Source organism: Diceros bicornis, chromosome 15, assembly GCF_020826845.1.
Source record: "Diceros bicornis minor isolate mBicDic1 chromosome 15, mDicBic1.mat.cur, whole genome shotgun sequence".
Taxonomy (NCBI): domain Eukaryota; kingdom Metazoa; phylum Chordata; class Mammalia; order Perissodactyla; family Rhinocerotidae; genus Diceros; species Diceros bicornis.
The window spans coordinates 49839161-49863503 of NC_080754.1; the positions used below are offsets into that span (position 1 = coordinate 49839161).

At 41.1% G+C, this 24343-nt stretch overlaps 1 protein-coding gene across 5 annotated transcripts in view; it reads right to left on the bottom strand.

Annotated features, from left to right (window-relative positions):
* Positions 1-24343, bottom strand: part of FNDC3B (fibronectin type III domain containing 3B) — a 333064-nt gene that overhangs the window by 71267 nt on the left and 237454 nt on the right. For all 5 annotated transcript variants that reach the window (XM_058556347.1, XM_058556346.1, XM_058556344.1 and 2 more), the window contains 4 exons: positions 23299-23450; positions 20121-20180; positions 11424-11562; positions 7865-7918 (listed from right to left, as the gene is read on the bottom strand). In XM_058556347.1, coding sequence (XP_058412330.1) covers positions 7865-7918; positions 11424-11562; positions 20121-20180; positions 23299-23450 — 405 coding nt within the window. The remainder of the gene's footprint in view (positions 1-7864; positions 7919-11423; positions 11563-20120; positions 20181-23298; positions 23451-24343) is intronic.

A 24343-nucleotide genomic window follows, 5' to 3' on the forward strand; every position in this document is an offset into this window, starting at 1 on the left:
GCTTCCTGTTAAGGAACTTAACACATCCATGGCCAATTCTATACATATAACTCACACATACTCCAATTAACTCAGGATACATACAGTATTTTCCTGCCAGGAGTCATTCTGTAGCCTGTGAGGAATGTGGTTGCTCTGGCTAACATTTCCAATGACCCTGGCACTGACAACCCTGGAAGCTGGTATTTCCAACAGTGCCACTAATAGATGAAGTTGGCTGACATTTTCAATTGCCTTCAAATTAATAGATTGGAAATGACTCTTCCCATTCCTCTTCATGACAGCTTCATTCTTGGCAAAACAAAATGAGAATGGCAACACAAGGGCATTCGAATCCACGGAACTGGCTCCCTTTGGTCATGTGACTTACACTCCTCCTGATCTATCATCTCTTTCCATTGACCTCATTCTCTTACAGGTTCTTTCACAGCCACGCCTGCTGCCTTCTGGGGCTGCTCTTACGAGGTTTGAGAACTGCCTGCTAAATAAGTTACATGAATTTGGTTATGAGTTGTCATGTGCTCCTGGCCCATGGCTGTGGGGTTCAGACGTGGGCTGAGTGATTCTGGGCTGAGCACTCTCCATAACATTGCAGTTCAACCCGTCAGAAATGGCAATGATAAATCAAAAAAATAAAGCTGCATTGGCCAACTGAACTACTGCCAGGCTCCAAGATTTAGTCTGCTGGGACGTCTATATTTAGAAGTTGTTCCAGCACTGGCCAACCGTAGGCAACATCAAAGATAAATGTTGGCTTGAGAAATAGGAGCATGTATGTGTTCAGCATAACCATCTATAAGAAGGGGTTCATAACAGGGAGGAGGCGCACTCCACATCTGGGTGGATTCAAAAGTTCCTTGTGCCGACCCTCACTCTCCCCACAGTGATGCCTCTTTCATTTTACTCAGTGCTCTGGCACAGAGGAACTTGCAAAGGTAAGATAAGGGGGTGGGATAGTTTGTGGTTGCATGTCACTAAATAAATACCACATGCATTTTATCCCTGGCACACTAGTTTATTCTATTAGTGAGAGAGGCTTAGCTACCTGAAATAGCCAAAGATGATCACCAGGTCCTCCAATTTAAAACAAACAAACATAACGTTCCTATATATCCCTCCAAATATGGAGGTTCATCTGATGTCTAGTGCTTTGATAAGATCGGAATGTTGAGACTGTCCCAGTGAAGGGAAAGGAAAGAACAAGGGAGTGATTTTAGAACAGGCAGCCTGTACTATTTACAAATGAGCCAAGGGATGGATGGGCACAGTCCACCCATCTAGCCAAGGCCCAAGGTGGCCATCTTCCAGCTGGCAACCAACAAGCATGACAAACATGAGTTGATAAATTAGGTGCCAAGGACCAAGATGGTATTTGTAATTTAGCCTCAGCCGGAAACTCCCCACAAAGTCTGCTGCCTAAATACACAATAACTCCATCCAGCACACATATGACAAATGGCAAACAGCAAGGAGAGAATCTGCTTCAGGTGTGCAGATGTCTGGGGCTAAGGTCCTTAACAGGGGCTCCTTCTCACTCAGCTCTGCCTTTGTGACCTACGGACCTCGCTGAGTTACTGAATCCTTCCTGGCCTAGTTTCCTTCAACAGCAACTATAGTGGAGGAAGCTATTCCCCTGACTCTCTGAAACCATCTCGGATGTGGCAGCAAGGGTCTGTAATGTGGTGCAACACAGATCCTCTGCCTGGTCACTGATTCAGCTTAGGGCACTTGTGTGAAAAACGGCTTCTGACAGACAGAGTGCCAAATGAACCTAGGACCCCACTCTCCACTCTCATGAGGACATTTCTGGAAAATGACCAAAAGAGCACGCAGGCCTGAGGAAGTGGCACCTTCCCCCTACATTTCAGCCAGGCATTAGCAATGGGCTAGCAAATGGAAATGGGCCTTCCTGGTTTTCTCCACTGGACCAACTCGCTATGCAACCTGAGGCAGCACAGCAGCTCAGAGGGCACTCAACCGCATTCTCGGGAAGCTCTCCTCACCCATTCTATGGGACCCAGGAGGTCACTCTGCTTGCTGACTCTTCAGTTCCCTCAAAGAATGGTTGCTGTCTAACCAGAAAAGTCATGTGGAAATTCACTCATGCCAAGAAGCCTTCTGAAAGATTATCAATACTAACTACTCAACAACTAAGCTAAACAGGCATCTGATTAACAAACTAGTTACCCAGCACCTTCTAGGGGGCCAGCTCAATCCCTCAATGAACTAAGTTGGCTCCTCTGGGCCTGCCACCTGCACCAGGTTTCTGCAATAGGACTGCAGAGCATGGCCTGGCTTGCGAACGTTCTCCAGGGGCTTACAGGCTCTCCCTGCTGCTGGCCTTTTCTGCTCTATTTCAAATTATACTTACCTTGATTTCTGTAGTATTTATTTCATTCTTAGTCCAGTGTATTTTACAGCTGTGTTGGCTCATTAGTCACCAGGAAAGCCAGATGTGAGACTTTTTTTTGGGCTGAGTCACATGTGAGGAAGATTCTTGGGAACTCCACTAGTCACAGCCCACAAAGCTATTTTTCTGGTTCTTTGGTACGTTCCCTAAATGTCATGTCCGGAAGCTAAGCTAATGGCAAATTAACATCTATATGTAGCATTGACATCCATTTTTGTTTAGTTCAAACCAGAGACACTAACCTTAGGGCTCCTGTTTAAGATCCTGACAGAAGAAGGTCATATTGCTTCTACACAATCCTTCTAACTGTTGACTTTTCCTACCCTAGATCTTAACATGTGCTTAGGTGACATGAAGTAATCATGACACCGAATCTGCTATTGCCCAAGTTACCTCATTCAATTTTAACCTATCTATGAGGTAACTGACACTGTTTTTCAAGTGAAGAAGCTGAGGCTTGTGGGTTAAATTATTTGCTTGACTAGTTAGAGACAAAGCAGAGATTAATCTAGGTCTGTTTAGGTGGACACTATGTCACTGATACACATCATCAATATGAATCCATGCCTCATATTCACAGGTCTGAGGAGACTTGCATTTGCTCTAACTAGCTGCAAGAGCACCAGTTAATATTTTTGTATGGTACAAATTAAAACAGTATCTAAGAGTAGAACTCACAACAAGTTTCCATAAATACTTCCTTTACAGAACTTATGTTTTCTAAAATGGCAAAGAGAGTTCCTATTTGATTGTGAAGTTTGCCCTTTTACTCAAGTTTTCAAGGAAAAGGCCAGATCACCCAACCCTTCAAACAGGCGGGGTAGGTATTTCTGTGTAAATCCATCCAAAGGTTCCTTCCTTTTTCCTAAAAGCCCCTCCCTACCTACCCTAGAGGCCTCCATGTCCTCAATCCTTCCCTCTTAGCTTTTTCTAGAGAAAAACCTCCAGCTCTCCTCGATACCTCTGTGTCATCAAGCAGAGACCAAACGGGAAGAGCCAATCAGCCCAGAAGGTTGCCATGAGGGGACAGGGGCAGGTCAAAGGGATTAGCTCTGGGGTGGCCCTGGGGTAGCGAGTGTTAAGCACTATCTCCACCTCCTGGACCCCCACCCCATCGCCCACTCTCTCCACTGTGGGAAAGAATCTCCACCTTGAGAAATCCAGCATCTAAGCATTGGTGTGCCATTAAAAAGTTAAGAAACTTTTCTCTTATTCATAATTCTGGATTAAACTAAAACTCAATTCATAATAAGGTTTTTTTTTAAAGTCAGCACTAGGTTTAACACACAAATCTAGCAGAAAAAATCCCTCTTACGAGGCTTTGGACCTGCTTTGGGCCAGCCTTCAGAATGACTATGACTTGTAAACTAAAGTGTAAAGATGGGGGCGGGAGCACATTGTGATCCGAAAGAAATTAACATGTAACAATGACTCATCCAGTAGTCAAGTAGAAAACTGCCTTGAAAATGGCCTCTGCTTTTCTGATGGGGCATCTCCTGGAGGAGGACACAGTGGCTAACGCTCTACAAAAATGCAGGGCCAGTTGTCAGGTTCCACGCTCTAAACACTACAACTCATCTGAGTCACTACGAGGGCCACACCTTTCAAAGTTATGAAAACTGATCTGTTTCAGGGGAAAATCACAACTGACGGCCACAGCTGACAAGCCAGTGACACCTGTGCACTCCATTTTTAGCTGCTCATTTCCATCTCAGTCAGTTACTTCCCACACTGATTTAAAACTTCAAGGATTGTCTAGTTACAATTATTAATGGAGAAAAGTAAAGACAGCTAACCCTCTTGCCAAACTATTAGTAATTTCCAAGTGAATTCCATGGAACAGTGATGTGACAGTAATGACAATGAATTTAGGCGAGATGATGCGTCAGCTTCCCCCTGTGCTGTAACGTGTCTGTTTTCTGTTCCCCACTAGGGCCACACCTGCCCCTGGAGACCAGGTGGCTCTTCTGCAGGTCCACTCAGCACAGCTTGCCAATCCCAGCAGATGTGAAGGCCAGGGACTCACTGGCCTCTCTGCTGCTGCTCTTTTGTTCATGAAGGTCTTTTTCTAAGAGGCCTGACAGCAGGACTTGATGCCCTGTGCTCTTATTTTACCAACACTTTCAGAATTCTACACTAATTGTTTTATTGGAATGGTGATTAAAAACTGAACAAAAGAATAAAGTATCCACGGAACGCTAACCAGTGCTATTGCAGAAACGGCAGGTGCCAGAGCAGAAACGGGGCAGGGTGCTACTCCTGAACACAACCTTCTTCGTGACTCTGAGTGGTACCCGTCTCCTTCTCAGGCAGTGATTTGCTCCTCTGAGCATCCCATTATCTTTCTGCCCTTTAAGTTTGTTTCTACCGCCCCCTGGACGACAGAGAGGCAGTGGGTGTTTGGCTGGGATGGATGGCCCTGGAGAGGAGAGCTCTGGCTCTGGAGAGGGTTGGGTGCGTGGGGAGTGACTCCGGCAAAATACCCCCTCCCATTCTCCTGCCTCTCACACTCCACTAGGGCAGAGTCTAGAAATAGTCCTTGGTACCAGGTGCACCTACTCCAGAAACTACCAGCAGGTTTCAGAGGGATAGCCAGAGCCTGGTGTGCTCACACTTCCTGCAGGTCAGATGTTGTTCTCTGCTTGTACATCTGATTTTCTTCCTTAAAGCCAAGGGCTGAGTAGCATGGGAATGTGGGAGGCAAAAACCAACCCAAGTGAGCTGCCCCCAAGAGGCTACTGATTCCCAACCTAGCCCCAAATTTAGAAACACAGGCTGTCAGACTGGTCAGAAACTTTCCTTCTGAAATGAGAGGATGGGCAAGAATGAACTGGTTACTGCTGCTTGTGTTCTCATTGCCAGGAAACCCAATGGCACCATTTTTGAATCTTTTTAGGGAGACTAGAGAGAGGTATAACATAAAGCAAAGAAGCTACTGGATGGAAAAATTTGAGAAGCACATGACCAAATTCGTTTTATTTATGTCTGTTCAAAGGCACAAGAGGAGAGCATTACATTAGCTTTTTCAGCTATCAGAGTAAGGACATTCTCTTTCCTATGTCACAGTCCTCTCACAGGACAGTGTACAGTGTTGAAGCACTGAGGGGTATGCTCCATAAATGCTGAAATAATTAGGAAATGAACAGGCCAATCAACAGTGAAAAGGATCCTAAAATATTCTCTTGTCAGAAGAGATGATCCTAAATGACCAGTTCTGAGATTGTGTGAATGATATAAAGGTCCACGAGCTGATGCGCAAACCGAGGACCAAAGAGCTCCAGCTGCCCGTATAGACCTGGGAGCAGAACCCACCTCTCCTGCTCTTGCTGTTCTTTCAATCGTCCTCTGCTTCCAGGGAACTCACTGTACCTAAGGGCCAGGGAGCACTGCACCGAGTCTGGGGTTCCAGAAGTTTTTCTAGAAGGTGAACATTAAGCCACAGAATATAAAAGGATTCCTGTGTTGGGAAAAGGCCTATAGGAGGTGAGAGTCAACTAACCTGGAATCTCCAGTAAAGCTGCACAGAGCCAGCCCCAGCAGGAATCAGAAGGCGGGAGAGAAGACAAAGGGGGAAGGGGAAGGCAGAAGAATCAAGATAGGAGAGGGGAAAAGATGAAGGAGAGCAAGCTGGAGAAGGCCAAAAACAAACCACTCAACACTGTGGTCACTAGTCCACAGTGGGTCCCAGTGATTATGAACGGTCATCAGACACAGCTTCTCCATTTCATCTGAGGCTGTAGCGTATTTCCACCCAGCATCAGGCCAGGACACTTTCGACTCAAATTCAGAGGGAAGGAGGCCAACAACTGAGTCACCATCACCATTTCCTGCAGCACCTGGGTTTCTCTTGGAGGTTTCCCATTCCACTTCTCAACCTCTCTGACCTTACTTAACTTATGAGACCACGGCCCAAAGCAGAGAAACAGCAAAAACATAGGAGACACACACACACACACACACACACACACACACACATTGTGCCCTGTGAGGGTATCAAACAAAAAAAAGCTTCCTCTTTACTGGTAAATTCTATCTTAATATAAAACCTCAAGATATGAGAAAAACATCACGTCAGGGCAACACTCACACCATTGCAAAAAAGACTTGCATGAAACTCGCACTTACCCTCACGAAGGAAGAGGAGAAGGAAAGATGGTACTATGTGCTCACAGGTCAGCCAGGTTCCTTTCCAACTTTCTTAACTGCCTAAAAATCTCTTTCCACAAGGGTCATAGGGGTGGTTTCACTTTCTAATCAAACCACCTTAAAATGAAATCCACCTAATCTGTAAAATATATCGGTTAAGTCTGCGATTTCACCAATCTGTACATAAGAACTATTCACAAGGATCCTAAGAACAATAGATCATTGTCTTTGGTAACTTGGAACTCTAGCTGTTCAGATGTAACCCAGATGGGAACACACGCTTCTGCAGAAAGTGATGAAGGGCCCCCTTTTCACCTCAAAATTTCACCCTGAGAATGTCATCCAATTTCATTTTACATTTGGTTAAAATATTTTTTCCACACTGGACAAGTCACTTTTTGCTTAAGCCTGTGTTCTGAATCTTTCAATCCCCCTAAATTTAAGCCACAAAGACTAGTTAACTTGTGTTTCTCCCCAAATTCCACATTTTCTATTCTTAAAATCCTTAGACTGTTTGCTCAATCACAGAAAGACAGAATAAAGCAAGGGCAAACGAATGGAGAGAATTAAGACCTACAAGAACAAAAAATACAGTTGTTTTTTGAAACGAAAGGCTTCTGCATCCAATGTTTTCTGCCTGAGATTCTGAGCGTAGTGTTAGCAAGGCCAGAAATGCACTGGGTCACCATTCAGCACAGAGTGGCCTTGAGAAAAAGAGACTTCACCAAGGATATCAGCCAAGGGCCTCTGGTGACAGAAACAGCAAACGGGACACCTGTTATAGGATGGGCTAACCTGAAGGGCGATCACACCTGGGTAGAGAAAGACCTCCAGTCTGTTCCACTCTCCCACAGAGAATGCCCAACAGCGTGACACCAAAGCACACACTTGGCATTCAAAAAGAAGAAACAAATTATGCTTCTCAAGCAACAGCGTGGTTTACCTTATCAAAACCATCTATGAAGGATGGCCTTGGGCAGTCAAGATGACAAAGCTGTCAATTCTTAATATTAACTAAAGGCTGGCTAGATACTAGGGACTCCAAAATAGATAAGACCCTGTCTTTTCTTTCAGTCAGCATTTCTTGCAAATAAGCCAAGTAAATATATTTTAACGCACAATTCATTACATTACTTCAGTCCATCTTCATTTTCCACAGTCAGTAACTATTGGTTTAAATTTTTCTCTACTTACAATTCTTTTTTTCCATGTGTTTAGCACATCTTAACAAAGAATAAAATGGTATTTGTTCAGCAATTTTATTTTTGAAATGGTGTTTCAGATGGATGAACATGAAAATATGCTTACCTCATCCCATTCTAAAAGGTAGTTGGTGATTTTTGAACCATTGTCAATTGGCGCCTAAAAAAAACAATAAAATGAGATTAGAGAAAGTTGTCCACAGACAAAACTTATGAGCCATCCACATGGTTCAAATACAAGGTCTCTGCTAGCCCTGTGCTCTCCCCTCAGGGGGATAACCCTGGATAGCTCCTACATTTCCTTGGTCAAACATTATCACAAAACAATTTTAATACAACTCAACTGTAGGGAGAGCCCTCGCCGTTAATAAATCACGCCCCACAAATAGCCAAACTTGCCTTCCCACAACCCCCACCTTTACACCCACATGGTGCCCTACTTCCTCTGGAGATAAAACTTATAAGAGGTACTTTAATTTCAAGACTAGAGAGAGAAAGAAGGCAGCTGGAAAACACAGGCACTGTGTGGGGTCTGGTGGGGTAGAGCTGATCCAGCTAGGTTCAGAGTCAAGAGGCTATATACTTTGGTAACTTCCCCCATATAGTTTTTTTTTTCCCCCAAGTACTTAAAAACAGAAAGCCTTCTGTGGCATTAAGATTCCCTTTTTCTTAAAAATATGAGGAAAAATGGGATCTCCTGAGGAGATTACCAGGGGCAATCTGCTTAAAAATGTTAGCAAAAAGAAGTTTCATCATTTGCTTTCCTCTTTAAAGTGTAGTGAGATCTGCTTCACTGAGAAAACAGGCCTTGACACTGGGAAGGAGAGTAGAGAAATTTAGAGAAAAGAGTGCTTTGCAGGGTTAGACCTGCCAGAAGCGAGTGCTGCAGTGGGATCCCTCACAGCAGTGCAGTAGTGAGATCCAGATCAAGAGGAGGGCAGAGAGAGGGGGAGAGGAAGAAAAGAAGGGAGGTGGAGAGAGAGCGGGAGAAACTGAGAGGTGAGAGGGAGGCGCAGGCAGTGGAACTAAGAGGAGAGGGAGGTTACCAGAAAGAGGAGTAGGACCACGTCTCCCTTGGCACAAAGGCCTGGGCCTGACTCTTCCCCAGGAGACAGCAGGAGCCCCACACACTGTGCTTTCTGGCCCCTAGCAAAAGGCAGCCTGGTCACCAGAGTTACAGTGAAGCCCCGCTCAGCTGTTTGTCACATGTGGTCTGATGTTAGTTGCTTAATATCACTGTTTAATTTCTGTTCCAAGAATGGATGGGTGTGTAAGTAATTGAGAGAACATATGTCAATCACTTACTAAACTACCCAGTCTTAGAGGCGGCACTCAGTAAACAGTCCCTGTTGCTTTATTATTGTTAATAATAAAACATCATCAGGAGCTCAGTAAATATTAGTTAAATTAATAAAGAAACTCTTCTTCCTCTCCTTTTCTTTCTTCTTCTCTTTCTTCTTTCTGAGTCAGATAATCTCTGAGACCCAAACCCAGATTTCGGGTCAGTGCTCTATGTTCTACGGAACTGTAACTTCAGGCTTTTGTGGGCTCAACTTGGGAGACAGGGGAGGGATACATTTAAAGTCCTAAATAACAAAGTCCAAATTTTAGATGAGAACCATTTCTAAGACAAGAACTACATTTATATGCTCATAAATTTCTCTAGAGAAACTGTTCTTTAGTAGTTTCTTCTGTGATATCCTGCCCCACTAAAAAGTCTGTAATTCCTTGAGGGTGGGACGCTGACTTTAGTGTTTGTATTGCCCATCTCCTGCTGCTGACTAACACAGAGACATCAGACAATGTTGAGCCCTCTCAGTGTCTTCTCGGATTCAAGGACGGGTGGGCAGCCAGAGTATGGACCCCTGTCCTCATGCCCCCAACTGCAGCACCGTGATCAGGAAATCTATTCTAAGGACGTGTGAATAAAAATGGAACTGAATCCAGAACTTGAAGTTTGTACATGACCGAATGGAACAAGAGTATGTTTCTGATTTACAATTAAATACAGGGAGAAAGTGGGCTGGCCCCGTGGCATAGTGGTTAAGTTTGGTGCTTTTCACTTCTGCGGCCCAGGTTTGTGGATTCGGATACACCACTCATCAGCCACTCTGTGGCAGTGACCCACATATAGAGTAGAGGAAGACTGGCACAGATAGCTCAGGGCTAATCTTCCTCAGCAAAAAAAATAAATAAATAAAGGGAGAAAGAAAATGTGAAACATTTTCCTCCTAATAAGAAAACCTTTTCTTGAAGTTGCTGGTCTGCTTGAGACCTGAATTTCATCCAGGTTTTAAGCAGAGTATGTATCAGTGATTCCCAACTTTAGGTTTATAAGACCCTGGGGTCCCTCTGGCAATCTTAAGAGGATTTCTTATATTTTCCAAACAAAATGGATTTTAATTCTTTAAGAAAATATATATTTATATACATATATGTGTAAATATAGAACACATCTTAAAATGGATGTATATGCTCCAAGGACTTAAACCATGATGACCAGCTGGGTTTTAAAACTCTGAAAAGATGGGGAATCACTGACCTGGATTATCCCTGGAAGCCAGGAAGGAAAATAAAATAGTTCAGATTCTACGCCAGTTTAAACTTTGCCTTTGTCCAAATAATACAATGTCGGCCATTGGCTACAAGAATGCAGCTGCCCACATGAGAGGGGTCTACAGAAGCCCACGCTTTGTTGCTAACAACTACTCCCAATTGCTTTCATCAACCCCCTAGATAAATTTCCTCGGGTCTAGGAACAAAAGGACAAAATATTTCTTCACCAATGATGGATCTCCCTAGACATCTTATTTCTTTCACATATTAGTGTTCTCCCCAAACACCACAAATCTTTATTATCTCTATCCCTGCAAATTTTACATTTTAAACTGTATTTTAAATTATAAATATACAGAAATAATTACTATAGAGATTGATAACATAATCTACTGTTTTCTTGCAAACACACAGCTATGACTAACTGTATTTTAAAATATAAATATACAGAAACAATTACTGTAGAGATTGATAACATAATCTACTATTTTCTTGGAACACACAACTATGACTAATAAGCTAAGGATACACCTTACTGACCTCTCTCTGGCAAGAGTTATTTGTAGCCAGTAAATTGTATTTCATGAAAACTACTATATAATTCAGACTTTAAAAAGTAATTAGTAATCTTAGCTGATCTAAGGCCCAATTAGTAAAAATAAATGGAATCTTCCATTTACTCTAGACAGTTTTAACTATCAAACATTTCAGAGTCGCCACTGAAAGAAGGCACCGGAGCCATAAATCTACTTTAAATCTTTCTTTACGAAAACTTTTTACTGAAGTCCTCCAATGTTTGTTGAAATGAATTAAACCATTAGAAAGTGATGAAATTTAGGTGCCTTAAGTATTTACATCACTTATCAAGTATTGCTCATGATCCTAAGTTACCAAATTCCCCTGCAAAGAGAACTAAAGCTTGATTTGCAGCTCCCTTTCCCACCCATTGGCCTCATTTTTATAGACACAGCCACTTTTGATATCACAATAATTTATTTCAGATAGTTAGTATGTAGAAAACCAAACACCATCACCAAACTTCAATAGTGCTAAATATGTTTCAAATGGCTACAGACTTCAGACAGCTCCCAACACATTGAGTTACCCACCTTCCATTGCAAGGTTAGTGAACTTTTGCTCCTGTGGGCCAGCTTAGGTGGGAAGGGACACTCGGGTGCGCAGCTGTGGGTGGTGAAGCTAACAGGCTCGGAGCAGGATCCCTTTACAGAATTGTACATGGCGTATACCCTGAAAACAAACAAACAAACACAGTCAGTGGCAATGGCCCATCACAGAAGACCAGGGTTATCGTCTCAGCTTTGCCCCAGGGTTTTCTGTAGAGGAACAGAATTTCTTACATAGTATACACCATGACTCGGCTTCTTATCTACTGGCTTTGTCCTGCCCTAACTGTGGTCAGCATTTCCAGGGAACAATCATCCCAGCAGAGAATGTGCCTCAGTGCATTCTCTCCTTCCGCTAATTGTCAGAACCACCCAGCCCCATTTAAGACAGGCAGGGTCTAATGACTGGAAAAGAAGATGTTAAATAAGAACATATCCTTAATCCCCAAGGTGGTCTCCAAATTTACATTCTAAGAACCATCAAGCCACTCTTGGGTTGACTTTGTCTGGAAGAAGGCTAAAAGTAGAGTTAAGGGCTGGCTGAAAAGGCACAAGAAGCAGAGAGGAGAGTCCACAAACTGACGAGACAGACAGAAGTAAAAATAAAAGGGTAGACATTGTCTTTTAACTGTTTATAACCCTGCAGATATTTAGAGAGAAATATGGACGTTTTATACAAAGAAACATACTTACTACTGCCAAATGCATCTCTCTCTTCAACAAAAACAATGTTCAGGTACAGTTTATCTATGTGAATATTTAACTCTCGTACCTTGTGCCAAGATTAAAGATGTGCATTCTACACATTAAAATGCCTGGCTGAACACTGAACATACAGGCCCGATTTCTCCAGAGAAGCTGTGAAGAAAAGGCATATAGGGGCTGGCCCCGTGGCTTAGCGGTTAAGTGCGCGCGCTCCGCTACTGGCAGCCCGGGTTCAGATCCCGGGGGCACAGTGACGCACCGCTTGTCCCGCCATGCTGTGGCGGCATCCCATATACAGCAACCAGAAGGATGTGCAGCTATGACATACACCTATCTACTGGGGCTTTGGGGAGAAAAAAGGAGGAGGATTGGCAATAGATGTTAGCTCAGAGCTGGTCTTCCTCAGCAAAAAGAGGATGATTGGCATGGATGTTATTAGCTCGGGGCTGATCTTCCTCACAAACAAACAAAAAAAAAGGCATATAATGTGCTATTATAAAACTACACTCCTTTCAAATAGCATAAAATAGGATTATGTTGATTTTTATCAACTTCCTTTCTACTTTTCCATTTTTTTAATATTGGGAATTAAAAAAAATAATTTGAAAACATACTCTTCTAAAAAAGACAACAAAGAAACCTTTGCTGCCTAAAAAAGATGCAAGGATTAAGCTACTCAGAGTTGGTAAATACATCAAGCTCTTAATTCTTATAACCCTTTATGGGGTCCCATTAAATACAGAAGAAAACTCAAACTAGAGAGGTAAAATAAATTTCCCAAAGCTACACAACTAGAAAGTTGGATCAACTGCACTCAGTCATGGAAATCTAACTGCTATACTGTCCTGCCTACTGCCCTTACTCACCCTGCATGACGTTTCTCTAAGCACCCACAAGCCACTTCCCCTCACTCTATCCAACGAACATAAACAGCAGCTAAAGACAACATTATGGAAAATACAACCTATTTAGGTGTGTGATTTGCAAAGTCCTTTCTCCTCAAAGTCCATCACAATACAGTTATAGAGGGCAAGCAAGTCAAAAGTACTATTAAACACACCTACTTTCCATCCTGAAAGGTGAAATACATGTTTACTAGATATTTGACTTGTTTGCCTTATTGGAGGACACCATGACACTGGATCCAAACAAAGGATGCTTATTGTTACGATGCTCTTCACCCCCCTGACGAAAGAAATGCTCCTTTTTGCATTCACTATTAAGTAGGCATGTGATAATGTAAAACTCAATGGTAGATTTGGCAAGACCAATTCCATGTTATTAGGACAGGCTCACTGGGAGTAAGTTACTTAAGATGAATCATATAAAGTTCTAGACATAGGCAGGGTTCCAGTCTGCACTTTAACAAATCAGTTGAATTCTCCAACTGGTGGCTCATAGGTTGCTATCTGGCACAAGATATGTGTAAGGGGGAGGAAAGGAATACAGTGTTTAAAAATATTATAGCCACCTATGAATTAAAGGACATTAGGCAACGATCATCACAAAAAGAGACAAGCAGACATTACGCACACCTAACGAAAGATCATGTCACCATCTACAAAATTCTTGCCAGAAAAATTGAACCTGCATCTGATTAAGCCTCTTGACCACTTTATAGGAAACACGGAGAGAACGTATTAAGCAACACTTACAGGAATGTAATCAGCCTAATTCACACTGTGGAAAATTCTACAGGACACAAAAAAATTATTCCAAGAAATAAACTGCAAGGGGAGAAAAAAGAGGAGGAAAAACCTATAGATTAAAAGAAATTTATGAGCTATTAGCCAAAGAGAATATTCAGACCATGCCTGAATTCCAATTACAACAAACCAAAGAGAGAAAACCTTCATTTTTAGGATAGTTGAGGAAATGGAAACAGTCTCTGGATTTAAAGGCATTAAAGACTTTATTATTATTTTTGTTTATTTTGGATGGGCATGTGATGATGGTAACGTGGTTCACGGGTGAAGTAATATGATGTTTGGACTTTACTTCAAAACAACTGTGGTGGGGGAGGGCCTGGGTGGGGCACCAAAGAAATAAGAAGCTGGGTGATGGGTATATGAGAGTTCATTAAATTACTGTCTACTTTTGACTATCTCTGAAATTTTCTGAAATCAAAAGTTAAAAATTAAGCCAACATGGGAAAAAATTCTGAAGCTCTCTCTTTTAAAAAATGAACCTCTGGCTTCTCTTAAAAACTAGAAGTTCTAGGGGCCGGCCCGGTGGCGCAGCAGTTAAGTGTGCGCGCTCCACTTTGGCGGCCCGGGCTTTGCATGTTCGGATCCTGGGCACGCACCAAAGCACCGCTTGTCAAGCCATGCTGTGGTGGCATCCCATATAAACTAGAGGAAGATGGGCACGGATGTTAGCTCAGGGCCAATCTTCCTCAGCAAAAAAAAAAAAAGAAAAGAAAAGAAAAAGAAAGAAAACAGAAAAAAAAGAGGAGGATTGATGTCGGATGTTAGTTCAGGGCTGGTCTTCCTCACACATACACAAAAAAAATAGAAGTTCTAGCAACACTGAGCTGCGTACCTGATGGTAGTAATCAGATAAGCTGAGAGCAGCTCCCCCTTTAGATGGGGCAGATGCTGTCCAGTTCACAGTCCTTACCACTCCTTATCGCTTCCTCGGCACTGAGACTGCTTTTCAGCTGCCTTTAGCCAATCCTCTTTACTCACTTAGGTTGCCAGCAGGTACCTCATTTTGCAATCACTAGGCATTTGCTTACAAATTCAGATTACATTCAGGTAGACCAGGTCCTAAATGTGCACAAAAACAGCACCAAAAATCCAGGCGATCACAGAGCAGAAGAAAGGAGGCAAGAAAAGGGCCTGCAAAGTACTCTCAATCGCAGTTAGTTATCTGGGGAGATTTGGACTCAGTCAAGTTCGTTTTCTCTTCTTAGTGAGATTCTTGGAGTCACAAATCCATACTTAATAGGCTAGAGACACATAAGTGACAGAGGCTCCTGACAGCCAGGTTGGGAAGATGACAGTCAGGATAAAAGAACCTGATGGCACAAGTAAAAACTTGAGGTAGCTGAAGAAGGACAGCTGTACGGGCCACAAGGAATTGTTTTCCTTATCTTTAAACTCAAAGAATGTGACAGTTTGTTTAAGTTAGGAGTCCATGCTTTGCACTGGTAAAAGCCTATCCGCAAAGGAAACTAGATCCATTGTATAGGACAACAAATGCACTACACACGGTATCTAAAAGTTGACCTGATATCTAAGTCTCCCATGATTATATCTGTCAATTAAAATTGTTCAGTAAATAGACAGCAACTAATTGTAATAACAATCAGCTCTGTTTTTGCCAATAACTTTTACAGAAAAGTCTCCGGAAATGAAGCTCTATTTTCAAGAATGTTGCAATAATGTTTTTCACATGATGGTGATGTGTTTTCTCTAAATATCATGTGATAGGAGGGTCTGTGGAGGAGGATCACTTTCTTAGGTTAAATGAATCAGCAAACAGTTCAGTTCCGTTTGCATTTTTTCTACCAAAGAAGAATACATTTTTCTAATGATATAATTAATCTTCTGTTGGGTTTTTACATTTGTTTCTGTTTAAGCACTGACTAAATACTTATGAAACAGGTGCTCCAAGAATTTTAGAAATTTGTCTCCAACTTCCTCCAGCACATCTGCAACATAGTAGGAACCATAATTTCTAGTCAATAACACCTATTTCATAACTCCTCACTGAGCCGGTCAACCATATTTTTGGAAATGTTTCATCACCATTTTTCTGAGAAATGTTATTATATGATATCATCTCTGGGCAACTTCTTTGCTAAATTGTTTATGCCAATGACTGGAAAGTTGCTTCAAATTTTGTCATGAAATTGCTATCCATTCCATCACTCAAATTCCTGATTAGCCTATTATTGAGAAAAATATAAATTCTTGACTCTCACAGTAAAATGGTTACCTCATTGTCCGTATTAATTACAAAACTACCATTTAAGAGAGGAATATGCTTTTCTTTGCATATAAATATTTATTTGTGTAAATAAATGAATATATATAAATGTTTATGTATGTAACCTTACATACTTATGTATAAGTATTATAAAACAGAATGTTATTTATTTGTGTGTGTATATTTATGTATTGGATTTTTGTCATTTCTCCCTCTCTCAACATACAATCACACACACACCATCTTTCTCCCCGTCTCTCTCTTTTTCTCCCCTACATGAGATTTTGTATTGGTGGTTTTATATAATACATAACACAATGCTCTATACGGAAGCACTGTAAAAATACACTTTCACAATTACAAATTGATTCCTTTTAAACGTTCAACTAACATTAAATCAAAATAAGCAATTTGTATAAGAATTGGGTAACAAATATAAAAGTGATGACTTTAATAAAAATTGGACCCAAAATCCAACACCTAAAGTTTTCAAATCAACATAATAGGAGTATTACTTTGCTTAATCACCAGGAAAAAAGAAAAAAATGGTTGAATAGATGTGTAGCAGTGACACACAAAAATTCATAGCAAAAAGTGATAAAGAAAAATAACTTTAAAACCAGAAATATCTCAGAATACAATTTTCCGTGTGGAATTTTGGCCTAAATGGCATGGCAAGTGCCAATCTAACAGCCACAGACACATGACCCGTAGCACTGTCTCAAGGATGCCACTGGTCTCTTAATAAATTACTCCCAATAACAGTGAGGTGATGGCAGGAAGTCAAGAGCTGTTCCTGCCTAGAAGCTGACGCCAAGCACCAGAAAGTGCAGTGACAGGACTCCATGACTGAGACACTGCTGCTTGTAAAAAACGTTTGTATATCTGATAGGTGAACTCAGACAATACAAATATGAGGGAGGAAAAAGCTGAAAATAAGAAAAAGCATTATATAAATATATCAAGCAATCAGTTTGAAGGGGATGAAATCAGAGCAGTATAATCAAAAGTAACAAAAAACCTAAGAACAGAAGCCCTAGGTGAGACTTCAGTCCATGATTTGAGAAAGAAACCTTTCACTCTACTGAAGAGTGACTGGAAACGAGACTTCAGCAGGCCTTCGTTAAAATGTGCAATATTAAGTACTGGAAGGAGAATATAGACTGTTTGGTGTTGCTAAAAGAAATATCTCCGTTCTCATCACTGGCTCTACAGACTTTCACCAGGGCGACACTTTCTAAATTGGTAATGCCCAAATAAATCAAAATGGCAACGAATATAATTGTTCATTTTGTAGCTATACAGTAAAGGAATTCTTTTATAGCTTCTATTACAGAAATTTAGTGAGGAAATTATTTCCACGCAGCCTTTTGAGGCCCTATAGGTGACTATTAAATTGAGGCTACGGTGTCTGTTAAAAGCTTACATTCCTGGAACAAAGACTTTGAGAATGTTAACTGTATCATAAAAAGAGATTTTGCTCCTTTTTTCCAGCGCCAAGTATGATATATCTTTATTGCAATAACATAGTGAGTGATATGGTCAAACTACGCACAGGGTCAGAGAACCTGCATCATGAAGTCCTTTTTATTTTCAGAGTGTGGAAAAACTGCAACAACTTTTGGAAAAACAAAAACATTTATACACTTTACCGGTTTGTACTAGGTTTGCACATATATTTCATTTGCTCTCACGCCATCTTTCTAAGGCTGGTACCATTATTAGCCTCATTTTATGAATAAGAAAACAAGACCATTGAAGTTGAAATGGCTTGCCTAATAAGCACACACCCTTAGTAAGTGACTGAACCATGAACTCCAAATTCCATGCTCCGTCCACTGTGAATCATGCTGCCTCGCCAAAGCAATTCAAGGCAGACGAGGCTAAATCTAAGGAGAAGCTGGAAGTGTTGAGATTCTTCTCTAGCTTGAAAAATAAAAGACTGCACAAAGAGAATGAATGATCTTTATGGACTGTGGACTAGGCAGGGCAAAAACACTAAAATTTGGACTATAGACATTTTTATCAGGAGAGAACGACCAAAGAGAGGGAGAATTTTCTATCTCTCTGGCAAGCAGAGAGCTAGACCAAATAATAGTTAGTGGTGCCTATGGTTATATATGTGTAGTGTAGATATGTGTCATACATGTCACAAGTGTGGGGTCCGAGACGTGTCAGGAGAAAGGCCGGATCCAAGGTCTGTACATGGTACCACTTCACGCTCTTATTCCTTTTGGAGAATCCATTAATTAGCCCTTTTATCTGCCCAGAAGTTCAAGGTATTCATAAGATATGGCAGTAAAGAGAACAACGGATGATCAAGCGTTCTCAAAATTTACCCTTTTTGTAAGAGGGATTAAAAAGAAATGAAGGAAAATAACAGACAGGATGGTAAATACAGGGCAGACTCTTTATGATACTTAAATTTCTTAAAAAAGATATTGTCAGCTCACGAATGAGCAGGAAATTAATAAAGTAAACCTTTAGTAAAACAATAACAATACACTGTTAAAAGATGGAGAAAAAAGGAAACATATGTTAACAATGACTAATGGAGAACATTTGCATGGCTCCCTATATGGTGTTACACTTTCTGCTCCCTTGTTAAATCAACCATTTGAAAGAATGGTTAAAACTACTTCTATTATCATCTCAGCTTCACAAATTATACAAATCTTCTTGTTTGTACAGACCGTGTGAAAAGTTCAATATGTTTGGGCTGAGGCTAACTGACTCCAAATGCAAAAGTTTTCATTTAAGTAGAAAAAGATGGTTGCAATAGAGTTCATCCAAATAACACAACAGCCAAGCAGATGTGCACTTTATGACAGAATATGTAACACCTTGCTCTTTTACGTATTGCTTTAGACTTAGTTTTAAACCCTTGGGCAGCGGATACGCATCCTTACTTTCCTACCTTTGTTACCGAGAACATTGTGGCATGGATTCTATGTGATTGACTAAAGGTAAAACAGTCAATTCATGGCTGAACCAGACAACAACTCAAGCCTCCTGATAATTAATATGATTAATGAACGCTCCTCCTATTAGACTACCCTAATACCCATGCCTCCACTCCATCCCCAAGGAACATGTGGTATGAATTAACCTTCGGAAAGTATAATAAAGGATGTGTGCTTGATGCTTGCAATTTTGTTACACAATCTTGATACACATATATATGATTGAAGAAAGGAGAGAGAATGTTGTATATTTTACTAGATAAAATTACAATTTCTGGTCAACTTAAAAATTAAATATAATGAAATTTTAAATTAAAGTTAAAATTTTAAAGAGGTTATGGGCCACATTCAGAAATCTGCATATTTACAAATGGATGTAGGGATGTATCTTTAAATACTCAGATGAGCTCTGTAAAAATTCAGATAATACTTTCCTCTTCACAGGTCTGTAGATGGCTGGGTTTCTTTCTAAGATTAGCTAGCCTGCTTTCCAGAGTAGTCACAGTAGAGATTCCGGAAAAATCACAGTAGAGCTTTCAGACTATGTATCAGACCATATGGATTCATTGTTTTGCCAAGTTAGGTTAATGCTTGTCAGAGATAATTTGATATTTATTTATATTAGGTTTCCTATTGTCTTTTAAGGTCCAAAGGCATTCCTGCAACATGGGAAGGACTTATTTAGTTATTTGGGCTGCATGTACAGTTTATATGCATGGTCTATAATAAACAACTGATAAATCCATGGCAAAAAATTCATTTGTTTTATAGAAAGAAAACATTATACATTAAACCACACAGTCCAATAAATCTTAGAAGACTATAAAAAATAAAATTTATTTTTTAAAAATAATTTTTTCAGTTCTGTTCAGTGTTTCAGCTCAGTTCTATTACCAGAAGCACTTCTGTGGAATCCCAATCGCTATGCTCGCAAGTGCAGGACACTAACGAACGGCCCAAGAGCCGAGGGGCTGCAACTCTCAGGCAAGTGCTAGGAACCAAACACTTGTAAAAGGGGCACGTGATTTATTTCAGCAATCTGAATTCTCCAGGACAGTGCAGCTCTCCTATCCTAACTCACCTCACATGATAATCGGTTGCTGGTCTAAGATCTTTCAGGTTACATTCTAATTCTTCTCCACTGCAAAGAAAAATCATTTATTAGTCAATGATACCAGTTTCAAAAGTAAAACAGGTTTTGGATTTGGGTGTCACAGTCATGTACCAACAATGATCCAAGAACTATTATGTCTGATTCCACCATAAACCAAAAATAAACTTTCCTATTTGGTATTATTGTCTTTCTGATTCGATTCTCCTCTTAATGATGCCATTCTAGATGTGAAAAATGGCAAGGTTAACTTACTAATAAAATTCCAAAAGGTCTTATCACTTCTCAAAGTAAATACATAAACATAAATAAGTAAATAAGCAAGCAAAGTAAATAAATAGATAAATATAAGTGCAAGTCACCCTACCTTCAGCTGTCAACTGAAGGGGGCTCCCAGACTCACCTTGACAGGAACCCTAACTACTTCAGCTTCTCAGCTCTCTTGAAGAAATCTCAATCGGCTTCCCTCACATGTAAATACTAATTAATGGCTCTCTTACATGTATAAACGAATAAATAGATCTGTTACATAAAATTTGTTGTAGTTAGTGTTGTCAAGTTGCTTCTGACTCCTAGTGACTCTGTGTGCAGCAGAGCGGAACCCTGCCCGGTCTTTCTGCACCATCCCCTCACCTTCCAGCACTGTATCAGACAATGCTCCGCTGCGATTCATAGGGTTTTCACGGCCAATTTTTTGAGAAGTGGGTGGCCAGGTCCTTCTTCCCAGTCTGTCTTAGTCTAGAAGCTCTACTGAAACCTGTCCACCAAGGGTGACCCTGCTGGTCTTTGAAATACTGGTGGCATAGCTTTCAGTGTCACAGCAACACACAGCTGCCACGGTATGACAACCAGTGGTATAGTTCTCCGACTGGGAAACGAACCCAGGCCATGGTAGTGAGAGCACCAAATCTTAACCACTAGACCACCAAGGCTGGCTCTTACATAAAATAACACCATTTATATGACCAGAAGTTGTAACTGAACCTCAACGTAATCCTGAGGAAACAACCAACATAAAATAAAGAATGTTCCACTAAAAATTTTAAAAAGCTGAGTGGGGTGGGGTGGGGACATGACTGTCACTGTCATAAAAGGCAAAGAAACACTGTGGAAGTGTTCTAAATTAAAGAAGGCTAAAGAGACATGACAATGAACTGCAGTATCTGACCCTAGACAGGATCCTGTCCTAGAGGGAAAGAAAAATGCTGTAACAGACATTATTTAATCGACTAACAAAACTGGAATGCGGATGATGGATTAAGTATTGTGTCAATGTAAATTTATGAAGTTGGTAACTGCATTGTGGCTATTTAACAAAATACACTTATTCTTAGGAAATATACTGAGGTATTTAGTGGTAAAGGGCCATGATATATAAAACTAATGGGAAAAAATATAGATTGAGAGGGGAGACAAAGGAAGAGAGAGAATAACTCAAATAGTAAAGCAAATAGGGTAAAAAGTTAACAGGTGAATCCGGGTAAAGAGTATACACGTATTCCTTGATCTCTTTATTTTTGCAACACTTCAACGTTTGAAATTATTTCCAATGAAAATACATTTTTAAAGTTGCAAAGTGGAGGCCAATCTTTTGTTTGACCTGCACTGTATCTTTAAAGTTTTTTGAATTTGTTGAATTAGTTTAACATTAGGAAAGCTTACATAACAATTCAGATTTTTAGCATTTCTTCAAAAAAAAATTCCAAACAATCAGCAAATCTAGGCCTACATTCCCTTACGGCAACAACCTACTTTGGGTGACTGGCAGCTGCTCTTTGCAGATGAAGACAGGAGAGCTCCCGTTCACCTCACTCCCAACCTTCCTGCTTTGCTCACTTCTGGTACCTGCCTCGCCCCTCTGGGCACTTGAGACTCTAGCTCCTGCCATCTAGAGTCATCTTGCATTGACAGGATCTGATTGTTTCTTGGTGGGGCTGGGGGAAACAGTGCTCTGTATTTTTTTAAGGTCACTAACAATTCTGACTTTTCAAAATAGAACCAAATGTTTGTGAGCCAGAGTGAGGAGTTAGGATTTTATTCTAAGTGCAGTGGGAAATCACTGCAGTGTTCTTACAGGGAGCGATAGGTCTGGCTTAGGTTTCTGTAGTGTGGAGGCTAGACTGTAGGAGAGCAAGAGTGGGTGCTGGCAGAGCCTGAGGAGATTCCCACAGAAGTCCAAGGAGGAGACAGCAGAAGCCCTATGAGCAGCAAGAGGAGGAGAGAGCGGCTAAAGGACTTCCCTCCCTCTCTTTCCCCCTTCTCTTTGTCCAGAAGAAGACGTGTCTCTAGAGCAAGTTAAGAATTAGGAACAGGGCTGGGGACATACAAGGTCAACACTGACGCAGCAGGGAAACGAGAAACCCAGCCTCTCTGTCAGAGGAGGAAGCGTGGTTTGTGTGACCACAGCACCCTGGGCTCGGGCAGTCCTTCCAGGGGCCACTCACAGGAAGGGCAACAAGGAGCTAAGACAGGACTGCCTTTCTGACTTCCTGCTCTGCAAATCCGAGCAGTGCCAACAATCACAAAGGAAAAAAGACCCTAAAATTTTTTTATCAAATTTAGAACACGGCTATACTTCATACGAATGGTTAACATCTGGGAGTCCATAAAGCAGAAGAGGATAATCCCTTATTCTGTGCGCTAAACTTTTGACCATTTAAGAAAGTCTCAGAATGAATGCTGTAAAGTAATCTTTACTACAGGCTGGAAAACTACTGTGGAGGATAAGAAGTAGGGTGAAATGGAAGGAAACCATATTGTAGAATTTTGAAAAATAAGACTAGAAAAAGGTCTGGGTCTAAAAAGGAGTAATCATATGAGTGCGTGAAGTATGTAAAAACCAAAAGTCCTACTCACTTTTTGCCCTGACAGACATTAATGGGAAATTGCTTTTAGTACTATACCGACACACTAACATAACCAAGGGATACATGTCACCAACACCAAATAGCTCTACAAAAGTCATCTCTGCTTGATAATTACGCTGGACAAAATTCACTTTTGACATCATCATTATCACTAATTCCTAAAATAAACTATTTAAAGGAAAATTTACAAAGCCTTTAAATTTGTCCTTTGTTTTCTATTTTCCTTAATGACTCCAAGTTCACAGATTAGCAGCCGAGAAAAACATGGAAATATACGCTACCTGTAAATTATCTTGTATTTTCCATCTCGCCCTTTGTCTGACAAGGCGACCTCATAACTGTAGGGGAAGGAAAGACCACTGTGCGGTCCACATGAAAGTCCAACAGGGGGAGCCCAGGACAACACGACTGCTCTTGCCTGAATATTAGAAACCTGAGGAAGAAAAACACAGGACAAAAGTATTCAAATCCATTTCACGTGGATCAGACACCACTTCTTCCAATAACATTTTTGTGATTATTAGCAGTGGCATAAAAATGGCTCAGAGTTAATTCAAGGTAAACAATTTTATTTTAATAATAGAGAAAAAACATTCTAGGGGCCGGCCTGGTGGCATAGTGGTTAACTTCATATGCTCCGCTTCAGCGGCCTGGGGTTCAGGTTCAAATCCCAGGCGCGGACCTCGGCACCACTCATCAAGCCATGCTGTGGCGGTGTCCCACATACAAAATAGAGGAAGATGGGCAAAGATGTTAGCTCAGGGCCAATCTTCCTCACCAAAAAACAAACAAACATTTTATATGGCACTCTCTTGTCAAAGTTCTGATGTCCAAACTATAGCTCCTGCAACACCTGTTCTCATAATGCAAACTTTTATCCAAGCCCAGTGCGATTCACACTGGGTCCTCCAGAAAGTAAAATAATCTGTCATGTTTGGGAATTTTTTTAAAGGTAAAAAGTTGACCGTGAGATTTCGATGATCTCCGTGACAGCCATGACATCACGTGGAAGGAGCCACATCCATAGGTTTCTTCTGGCGGCCTCCAAGCCTTACTTGCTGTCAAATCATCCTGCAAAGCCAACACCTTTCAAACCTGCTCCTTCAAGTCCTGCAGGTTCCCAGGAGAACCCAGTGTGGGGGAAGAAACCAATGTCCAGGCTGACAGGGGGTAAAATGTGTGTGGAGATGTTTCACCTCTAAGCTCTGCTTTTATCTTTTTGGTTTAGCCTCCGCTTAAGCATTTGAACAAAGGACCTGGGGACTCAGAACACTCCAATTTTCCCCTTACTTGGGGCTTTTCTGAGGCATGTTCTACACTATTTCC